We start from the raw sequence: 11,218 nt of genomic DNA, 5'->3' as shown, positions 1-11,218 counted from the left end.
AGTGGTATATATATAAAACATTGGGTGGGTTCCATGTGGCATGTGGTAAATGCTAATGAGAAAGTGTGGTCCCATGAATAGTATAAAGTGAGTAAATGATAATTACTTTGTTATAATATTTTATAATTATACATTTTTTTGTTTCATTAGGTATGGAGAAATATTTTGGAAAAAGACCAAGAATTTTGGATTCTTGTCCAGAACTAGAAGCACAGAATGCTGAAGAAATTTTGATGGAGAATGATGATATAAATGAAGTGAAATCAAGGCTGATCCTGGTTTGCGAAAACCAATTGCAGAATATGGTGTGAATATCCGGGATCGTATTCGTAGAGAATATGTAGTAAAAGGCTCTTGTCAACCAAAGGGTAATATTTTTCAAAAAACGCGTCAAGGAAAAGATAATAGGAGTTTTAGAGATGCTTGGTACAAAGATTATGATTGGCTAGAATATAGTGAAGCGAAACATGCCGCATATTGCTTTTACTGTTTTCTTTTCAAGCGTGGTTATGTGGCACCAGGAGATGAAGCCTTCACTAGTTGTGGTTTTTCTAATTGGAAAAAAGCACTAGAAAAATTCAAGGCGCATGTTGGGGATAAAAGTAGTGCACACAACAAAGCAATGATAGAATATGAAAATTTTGTCAATCAAAGGCAAAGTGTGACATATGTTGAAAGTAGAGGGTATGACAACAAAAGAAAAGGAATATCGAATTAGATTGACTGCAACTGTTGATGTAGTTCGTTTTCTTTTGATTCAAGGTTTGCCTTTTAGGGGACATGACGAGTCATCTACGTCTTTGAACAAAGGTAATTTTCTTGAGTTATTAGAATGGTATGGTTTGAGGAATGATGAAGTTGGAAAAGTGATTTTGAAAAATGCCCCTGGAAATAACCAAATGACTTCTCCATCAGTCCAAAAAGATATGGCTAATGCTTGTACGGTGGAAACCACACTTGATATATTGGGAGAACTTGGAGACAGACACTTTTCAATCCTAGTTGATGAGTCACGTGATTGCTCAACAAAGGAGCAAATGGCAATTGTCATAAGATTTGTGAACAAGGATGGCCAGATAATTGAAAGGTTTTTAGCTTTGGTTCATGTCAAAAAAACTACATCAGTTTGTTTGAAAGAGGCAATTGACTTCGTATTTGCTAAGTTTAAGTTATCTTTGTCAAGATTGAGAGGCCAAGGATACGATGGAGCATCAAACATGCGAGGTGAATGCAATAGATTGAAAGCACTAATTTTAAAGGAAAATCCATCAGCTTGGTATGTCCATTGTTTTGCCCACCAACTTCAATTGGTATGTGTGGCCGTGTGCAAGACAAATCAATATGTTTGTGATTTTTTCAGTTATCTTATCTCGATTGTCACAACATGTGGTTCTTCTTGCAAAAGGGTTGATATGATTCGACTAATTGAGCACGATAGACTAGTTGAAATGATAGAGAATGGGGAAATCGGTACTGGTAGAGGCCAAAATCAAGAAACTTCTTTGAAGAGACCAGGTGATACTCGATGGGAATCTCATTATGTCACCGTGATTCGTCTTGCAAATATGTGGCAGTCAGTAACCGAAGTACTTGAAAACGTATTTGTTGATGGAGAAGAATATGAAACAAGGGGCAAAGCTGTAGGTCTCGTACAGAAAATGGAGACTTTTGAATTTGTATTCATCCTTATGTTGATGAAACATTTGTTGGGGGTTATTCAACCATTGTCTTGAGACTTGCAACAAAGAGATCAAGATATTTTAAATGCGATTTTCTTGATAGAGAATGTGAAAGAAAGCTTGAGATCATTTCGAGAATTTGGATGTGATACTTTCTTGCAAGAAGTGAATGATTTTTGTGGGGCAAATGACATTTCAATAACAAACATGGATGATGATGCTCCAAAGCGGATTAGTAAGAGGAATGGTTCAAACATCAAGAACTACTATCATTATCGCGTTGAAATATTTTGTCAGGTAATTTGAAATTTAATATCTTATTCATTTACTAAATTATAATCATCTTGATATTTAATCTTTCTTGTGTGTCAATTAGGTCGTCAACTTACTTACACAAGAGATGGAAAATCGTTTCTCTGAGGCATCCACAGACTTGCTAAGTTGTATGGCATGCCTCGATCCAAAAAATGATTTCGCTGCTTTTAATGTTCATAAGTTGTTCATCTTGCTACTCTTTACCCAAAGAACTTCACATCGACTCAACATACTGAATTGTTTAAACAACTTGAAACTTTTGTTGATGTTGTGAGAATAGATGCACGATTGAATGGTATTGAAGATTTGGCTAGCCTATCTCAGAAGATTGTTGAAACCAAGAAAGATAAAGTTTTTCCGTTGGTTTATCGTCTGATTGAGTTGATATTGATCTTACCTGTAGCGACTGCATCTGTTGAAAGAGTATTTTCAGCAATGAAATTTGTCAAGACTGACTTGCGGAATAGGATGGGAGGTGAGTGGTTGAATGAGAGTTTGGTAGTATACAATGAAAGATCCATCTTTGCAAGTGTTTCTAATGAAAGAATCTTGAAACGTTTTCAAGATATGGATACCCGTAGAAATCAGTTGTCTCAGTTAACAGATGCTAGAGCTACTTGAATTGTAATAGACTTTCATTTTGCTAAAAAAACATATTGAAGTACTCTCTCCGTCCCGGACTACTCGCACATTTCCTTTTCGGCACGGAGATTAAGGAATGAGTGTATAGCAAAGTCAACAATTGCGGCTGTAGGTGATAATTTTTACTAAAAATGGAAAGAGTGCAAATAACTTGGGACGCCCAGAAAGAAATAAGTGCAAGTAGTCCAAGACGGAGGGAGTATTATATTTAATATTTTATTCCGTCCCCTCTGTTTTTTAATTTTGGATCCGCCACTGATGTCAGCTTACAGCTGAGAAACACGATAACTATATAAACCAAAAGCTAAAACAATCGGAGAAATAGATACTGCTTCAATTGTCAAAAATCGTTAACCTGGCCAGAAAAGCTGAAAACCGGAAATTGCTGCGCGCTCAAAAAATTAATCTGTTTATAAACCTGTTAAGAGTTTGCATAGAAGTAAAAGCGGCGGGCTTCCACCCTTATATTATGGGCCCTTAAACGGGCTCCTTACAGGACCCAATAGCTCTATCGCTTCTAACTGGGCTCAAGCTCAACACGGTGCGAGTTAATATTTGGAGGTATTGTTTTCTTGCGATTCCTTTCTTCTTTATTTTAATGGTATAAGGACATGATGAAACAAAAAATTACTATAAAAGAACCTAATGAAATCAGACTGAGCAGTACAAAGACCTAATGAAATAGTTAAAATTTGTAGAATGAGCTCTAATGAAATAAACTGTATAATATAAGGACCTTTAGATGCGTTTTGCTATAATTTTTTTAATAACTTAATTAACATGAATTATGTTATTTGTTTATCACTAGATAATATTTATCCCAATCTTAACAAAGTTGATAAAATATTATTAGGTCAATAGTCACTTAAGTTATAAAGTTTGGTCGAATTTTGATTTATACGTTGAACTTTGAAATGTAAATATTATATTTACGAAGTTTCATTTTTCTCAATTGTCTCATTCATTGATAAAATGCCATCTATTAGTGATATTCAAATCACTGCGTTTCATTAAATTATGTACTCCCTCCGTCCCATAAAAATATGGACAATGGGGTATATGATGCCCGCAGGGGCGTAGCGCAGTTGGCAACGGAGGGGCATATCTTGCTGCAATGAGCCTGGGTTCGAATCCCACTGCTGTCGTGTAGTTGCTTCATCTCTCAGGCACAAGTAGATAGTGGGACAGATGAGAAGAATGGTACTTAAAGTAGTGTAAGTGGATAGTGGGACTTACATTATTAAGTTGATATAGATTTCCAAAAATAGAAACCACGTATTTTTGTGGGACGGACGAAGATAAAAAAGTGCACATATTTTTTTGGGACATAGAGAGTATTTTTCTTTTATATTCATGTATATTCTTGTTTCGCCTCTTATTTTATTAAAATATTGGTATTTTAAACATCACAAAAATTATTGATTTATGCATAAATATGATAAATTGATAAAAATTGAAAGTATGTGATTTAATATTCCAATTTTAAGTATACAATAATTTTACCAGTAATTTAAATGGCTACTCGGTGGCACGTGACCAAATACTACTCCTAATTAGAGATGTTCTCCCAAAAATGGCGGTTGATTAAATTTGTTTTCTTTTTGAAAAGTGAAAAATAGAGAAATGGAATACACATGAGTACTCCTCAAAATTCCCTAGATCCTTCTTCACTTCAAGCACCCTACTAGAGTTCAATGTGCAATCTATGCCAACAAGGATATCAGTCCCAACCAACTCCACCTCCAACTTATTTCCAAACGAAGAATCCATAAACTCATTTGAAGGTAGAACATCTAGCTGTTGTCATCAACCACACGTGCAACTGACTTGTCAAAGAATGTCGGAGCAAATATCTCCTAAGTGACCTCCTCGGTTAGCTGCAGGCGATTGGTCTCCTGGTTCGCGACTGGGTACACCGCCGTGCAGTTGGGGGGTCGCTTCTCACGGCCCGTCCATCTTGTCCCCATAAACCGCCCATGGAAGGTGGTCTCCGCATAGGGCTCGTAAAATTCAGGGTTGAACCCTGATTTACGGCCAACAAGAAATCATCCCAACTCTTTCCTTTGTTAGTGTCTTCCCAATATTCCCTCCAATCTGATGCTAGGTGATCGAATAAATATTGTGTAAGATAAAGACGATCATCTAGCGGTGTGTAGTGGTGATTATAGTAATCTTGGATCCTACGAATCCAATCTGGGGCATTCTTTCCGTCGAAACGTGGTGGTTCGCGGCGGAGGCGTGGTATGGCCTAGGGTTTGATACCTAGTGGTGCGTTTGTGACCGACGGCTGAAGAGACCAGCCTCGCTGCGTTGTTACGACCGGCTGTTGGTCCGGTGGCTCCTTCGGTCTCACCACGGTGATGGCAGCCGTGAGCTTCGCGAGGGATTCCTCTATGTTCCTGTGAACATGGCTGGAATATTCATGCTTCGGCGCAGGCGTCTCCGTACTTAGGTCCGGCGATACTTGATGTCTGTCTGCAGTCATGTGTCTACTAAAAGCTAGAGTTTCGATCTTCTTAAGCAGCGATTCACGTTGCCGTGCCAAAGCTTGGAGGCTGTAATTCGACGGAGGCGGAGCCTCTGAATTCATCGAGCCTAAAGCCATGGATTGTGAGCGTGGGTCTTTTGAGGATTGGAGTAGTGGCTTGAGTTTGAATTTTGGAGAGAAAGTTAGAGAGCTGGGTTGTGATGAAGGAAGAGTAAATCAATGGAAACCCCAATTGATAGGGTTTAAGTTCCCTATCGAGAGGTTTGTAGAGCCCGCGAAGATTGAAGGAGCGAAAGAGATAATTCCCTAGTTGAAGTTATAGGGTTTCGGAACACGAATGAGAATAGAAGTTTATTTCATATTTCTCAATGAAAATAATGCTAAACATACCACTAATTTATAGAATCTAGAATGACTAAATAACTAAAATAAACAACGATATTGATATACACCAAATCCTTGACTTAGAATAAGAAATATCTTGTAATGATATCTTCAAATTTGGTGAGATGTGGTTCTCAGGCTTTTGACGTCTCTTGCTGAGATGGGCTCTACTCGACATCTGGGCTGCATGGGAATGATTGGGCCGGCAGTCGTGAAGCCACGATATTGAGCTGTTGGGCCTCGGCTGGAGCAGCTGTGACGTGAGTGTGAATTGAGTCCGGGTTGCTCGACCTTTGGTGCTGTCGGAGTGGGTGTTGAGGTCCCTATCATGTAACACGAGATTTTTAGCTGGTAAATGTTCACATAAACCACACATTTTTAAGCCAACCTCAACAACATCCACCACTTTCTTTCCAACAATATTAACAACAGCAAGAGACACAAATGCCCAAGCTGCTCCTATAATCAGGACCAATAATCCAACATTTTACCATTTCAGCACTAAAATAAAAATTCAAACTTGTAAAACATACTAAATCTTAACAAAAGTTGCATGTTAAGATTGTCTCCAAGATATAGTCATACATTCAAACAATTGCAATTACACGAAGAAAACCATATTTTGTTCTTTCATAGAGATAGCCTTTGAATGGTTACCAAATATAGTCAAGAATATTTTTTAACAAAAAGATCTGATAAAAAAACAACTTCAACAACGTCCCAACTCTTCCACTGGCTACATGGCACACCTGCAAAAGAACAAGAAAACAAGAAATTTTAAGCATGAAAGAAGTTATTTTAAATCACATGACAAGTACATTTTAGATATTTGAATAACCTATTTTAAATCCTAAATTTCCCTTGTTTTCCATAGAACATAATAATTTAAGGAATGAAGAAACGTATAAAGAAATGGCCTAATTCAGAATTGATTTGGCGGCAGAGGCATAAGATTGCAGTGCAAGTCATTTGATACAGACTAAATAGGAGAACCGATATGACCATGGGTGCTAGACGTCAAGAGTCTTCACTTCGGTGTGAACCATGGATTGATTGGGGTCCAAGAATGAGAGAGAAGACATGCCAAGGATCCAATAAAGCTAGAGGACCTCCCGAGGAGGCGAGGAATAGAGAAGGCTCGGATTTGAGGACAAACCCTTTCCAAGAAGGGGATGATGATACGACCCCACGTGGAGGCCCCATGACGAGGTCCATGGCGAGGCGGCTACGGGAGGGGCTCTCTACTTTTGTGCAAAAGGCCATGCTGGAGGAGTCCATGAAGAACGAGGAACCCGCGATGAGGAACGTGTTGAAATTTGAAGGAGGAAGCATTCCACCCGACCGGGTGGGATTTGACCCACCAAACCACCCGGCCGGGTACAACCTTCTGGAGGAGCTGCAGCCAAACTTCCCCATCCGGCCGGGTACCCATGCTGCCACCCACCCGGGTTGCCCATCCAAGGCGTGAAAGGGTCAGAGAGTCCCACCCGGCCGGGTGTCTTTTGGTCATCTCGTCCACCCGGCCGGGTAGTGCACAGAAGGAAGCCGGAGTCCAGAGACTTTCACCCGGACCGGGTGATTTGACACCCTAATATCCACCCGACCGGGCAGAGTGATGCTGCCTAGATTTTGTGGGCCTTTTTTCTAGGATTTGGGCCTAAAGTATAAATACCCCTTTTCCCATTCTATTCCTTAGAGTTTTTGCTGAAATCAAATACATGTGAGATTTGTTCCTCTTGAAGAGAGTTTCTATCTAATTCCTAGATTTAAGTTGCTTGGTTCATCAATTCTTGGTGAAGTATGGACCAAGTATAGGTATGCTTTGAGGATTGTGGTTGCCTTGATGATCTAGCCATGAATGCATGTTAGTTATGTTGTAAGTGTCTTAGCTTACTTCATCAATGACTTTATATTTCATTTTCCACCTTATCCAATGTTAATCCTTCTTGTTTATCTTTGATTTATTAGTTCTTGTTGGATCTATGATTTGCCTTTGTTTACCTTGATTAATTGAAAAAACTTGATTTCATTTGTTTTTTGCTGCGTTTCATTTGTTTTTTGCTGCGTTTTGAGGACCGTTTGGGCATGCTTCCACATAATTTCTTTCATACGGAGTATTTAAATACTCCCTCCGTTTCTTCATAGTTGAGGTAAAACTTTTTGGCATTGAGTTTAAGAAAGGGATGTTGGATGTGTTAAATAAATAGATAAAAATGTAAGAGAGTGAAAAAAGTAGAAAGTGAATAAAGTAGAGTATAAAGTAAGAGAGGGTAAAGTAAGAAAGAGAAAAAAGTTATTATATAGGGAAATGACTCAACTATGAGGGAACTCCTCAAAATGAAAAAATGACTTAATTATGAAGAAACGGATGGAGTACTATACTATAGAAGGATACCTGATAATTTCTGATTTAAATATGCTTTACTATACAAAGCTTCCAAATGCAAATTGTAAACATGTTCATTTTGACATTACTCAATTTTAATACTCCCTATGTAGAAGGGTTAATTAGAGTACCCACAGCGCTATATGAAAAAGAGGGGTCGGACCGCACCTGGGGTCCAGCCGGGGGCCTAGCTCGTGAGGTGGTGGCGGAGAGGGCTGGGGCCGCGTTTATCTATAGATTATTACTACAATACTAGTTTTAAAATACGGTAAAAAAATGGAGTAGAAAATAGCATCTTGTGGCGGCCGCCACACTTACACTGCCGTGTGGTGATTTATCAGCTGAATTAGCATAGGTTGAATTGTATTTTAAATAGTTATATAGCTCAAGCATTTGACATTTTAATAATGAGTACACAACTTAAAAAATAGTGTGTGAACAGAAATATATGGTCACAAGACTCGCAATAATTAAGATTCAATACTAAAAACAGAATTTGAGCTAAATTCAACTTTATATACATCTATTTTCATACGTTGTTATTGTTAGTACTACCTCCATGACTCCGTCGAAAATTCATCATACTTTCCATTTTAGATTCACTGAAAATAATTTTATCTATGGTATTTTACCTTTATAGAAACAGAACCAAATTCGCCGATGCCCCAAAACTAACGTGGGAACGTGCAAAGAAATGAAGAGAGAGAATATGCTAAAATAATCATGTAGGGCAACGCGTAAGATAATAAGACCTACACTCCCTTATTATTCACCCATATTTGTCAACGTCCCTTTACTAATTAAAAAAAATGTAAAATTTTAAAAGAAAAATGTAAATTTACTTTTGCATGACGAATTAACTCACATTCAATAGATGCACCTTTTAAACCCATAAAATGGATATTATGGATTTAAGCTAAAATAAATTGAACAATAATATCAAAAAGCTCAATAATTTAATAAATAAATGAATTAATTAATCTTCACCATCTAGTCGTATGTACACCAGAAACACTTATCACGAACAAAAATAATTATAAAAAAAAATATTGAATTTCTCAAACAATTAAAAATAAAAATGGAATTTTCAGTTGGTGAAGGTCTGTTCCAGCTTAGCCGGCGGCAAGGAGAGGCGGGACTTCTTCAAGGGGTGAGGGCTCTCCACTTCGTCATCGGCGGCGCCGGAGCCAAATCCCATCCACAATTCCGGCATAGCCGGCAAGTTCAAGTCGAAGTTCCTGAGCGAGCCCGTTGACCCTGCTCCTTCCGACGACGTCACGCCGCTGCTTCCGCCGCCGTTGCCGCTGGCCGCCCCGCCGTCGTAGTGGCGGCGCTTGTGGCCTCCCAAGGCCTGCCCCGTCGGGAAGCTCCTGTGGCATATGGAGCACTCATGCGTCCTTCCTCCGGCGCCGCCGCTCGCCGCCATGGCGGAGGCGGAGTGGTCGTGATCTCCGCCTCCGCCGCTGAGCTTGCGGTGGCTGGCCTTGTGCCCCCCCAGGGCCTGGTAGGACCCGAAAGCCTTGTTGCAAACGGAGCACTTGTAAATCAGTTTAGAAGGAGGGGATATTTTTTGCGGCGGCGGAGGGGCTGTGGCTGCGGCGGGGGTGGAGGTGGGGCCGCCGCGAGCGAGCATGATGAGGCAGAGAGCCAAGTATTCCTCCTCGGAGGGGTCGTGGGTGCGGGGGCGCTTGGTGCGCTTGCCCTTGCTCCACGGGAGAGATGCGGCGCTTTCGAAGTCGAACGAAGGCGCCGCTGCGGTGGGAGAGCTCAGAGCTTCTAGTGCCATTTCTTGAGTAGTTTGGAAGAGTGGAGTAATACAGATTTTTTTTGTTTTTTGTTTTTGTGGAAGAGAGAGAGAGAGAGGGATAGTAGTAGTAGTAGTTGTTGTTGTTGTGATGAAGAAGATTGAGATATGGATTTGAGGAGTGAGAATGGGTTTATATATATGATGGGGGTGAGGATTGGAAGTCGCGTGACAAGTCAGATTTCAGATTAGACTAAAAACACGTTTAGTTCAACAAGAGGAAATGCTTGGTGGCCAAGTGGAAGCTACTGGAGTAAAAGTCGGTTGGAGAGAGAGAGAGAGAGAAGTGGAGTGTGGGTGGCCGACTTGGTCGGGTCAACCTTCTACGTGTTATTTTCATTTCTGGAAAGGGCAAGTCCACAGATGCTATGCTAACTTTAATGTGATCATGATGTAATAATGGCCTCAGTTTCAAGCAACCAATTACGCAATTACTACTACTACTTGATTATGTATGGGCTTTGTGGAGAAAATTTAATAAGTACTAACAAACATTAAAAAGAAATGAGAAGTTTTTTTATTCAAAATATAATTTAAAAATAAGAGATAAAGGATACTCCCATCATTCCTTATAAATTTGTGTATAGTAATTTTTTTTACAAATTTGGTCCACGACATCTATCACATAAGTATTGTATTAGTTGTAAATACTAGATAAATGTATGACCTCTTTTGTTGTAATTAAATATATTAATAGAAGGAGTTAGAGCACTAACAACACCTCTAATAAAGGGGTCACACCTACCTGAGATGAGGTGATAAATACATGGGAAGAACATACTAACTTGGTTGTAAGTTGTAGTTTTAACAGAGTAGCAGCCAAAGCAAGTGGGTATTTTCCTGTTAAGATATCATTTCGTAGGCGGCGGCTTTTCATAAGTTCATGAACTTAACCCATTCTAGTACTACTACTACTACTTAAATAAATATGACTCTTGACTTTTTCCCTAATTCATACTCCCACTTAAAACTCTTCAACCTATTTCACTTATCTATCTAACCACCGTCTTTAAAAAACTAACTTTGGACTGGTCGTAATTTACCAACTAGTTCAATCGTCAAATGGAGAAGTTTTGAACGATGTTAGGCTTCAATTTAGGCTACTTCATATATTAGTAGTTCACACTTGGATTGTGATTTTTTAAGTTATGTAATGTGTGGACAATAATGTGCATCACCGCAATTACTGATTGTTTGTACTTTGATGTTCCAACCACAATTTTCCCTCATATTTAACTCGATTTTGAGTTAAATAAGTGCAATTTTAATTGAGATCGGATTAATTAGAACGAAAATATATGATCTTGTTTGTATGGGCATAGTATATAACTATATATAATGATATTTTGTATTTAATGTCTCCACACCAATTGCAAGAATCTGGGCAAAAGTAGCTAAATCCATACCAAACTACCTAAATTTATTAGTTTTGGACTTAATAGATCATATAACTTGGGTCACCCCCCCTTGCAAACTCAGTCTAAAGCGTCTAGAACCAACCAATCTTTGGTCCTTTTTCT

At 39.1% G+C, this 11,218-nt stretch overlaps 3 protein-coding genes across 3 annotated transcripts; 2 read left to right on the top strand and 1 right to left on the bottom strand.

The window, feature by feature from the left end:
* Positions 1–152: 152 nt before the first annotated feature.
* LOC121809147 (zinc finger MYM-type protein 1-like) lies at positions 153–1,733 on the top strand. Its single transcript, XM_042209689.1, has 4 exons — positions 153–278; positions 503–684; positions 776–1,276; positions 1,361–1,733. Exons 1-4 carry the CDS (start codon positions 153–155, stop codon positions 1,731–1,733), a joined length of 1,182 nt encoding a protein of 393 aa, XP_042065623.1.
* Positions 1,734–1,886: 153 nt separating this feature from the next.
* LOC121809146 lies at positions 1,887–2,615 on the top strand. Its single transcript, XM_042209688.1, has 3 exons — positions 1,887–1,976; positions 2,056–2,122; positions 2,275–2,615. Exons 1-3 carry the CDS (start codon positions 1,887–1,889, stop codon positions 2,613–2,615), a joined length of 498 nt encoding a protein of 165 aa, XP_042065622.1.
* A 6,234-nt stretch (positions 2,616–8,849) lies between these two features.
* On the bottom strand, positions 8,850–9,814 carry LOC121806317 (zinc finger protein ZAT10-like). The gene has a single exon (XM_042206312.1). The coding sequence runs from the start codon at positions 9,678–9,680 to the stop codon at positions 8,982–8,984; it is 699 nt and encodes a 232-aa protein (XP_042062246.1). The 5' UTR covers positions 9,681–9,814; the 3' UTR covers positions 8,850–8,981.
* Positions 9,815–11,218: the final 1,404 nt, after the last annotated feature.

Source organism: Salvia splendens, chromosome 6 (genome assembly GCF_004379255.2).
Source record: "Salvia splendens isolate huo1 chromosome 6, SspV2, whole genome shotgun sequence".
NCBI classification, from domain to species: Eukaryota; Viridiplantae; Streptophyta; class Magnoliopsida; order Lamiales; family Lamiaceae; genus Salvia; species Salvia splendens.
The sequence above is the reverse complement of the archived record's forward strand: the minus strand, read 5'-3'. Positions and strand labels throughout refer to the sequence as shown.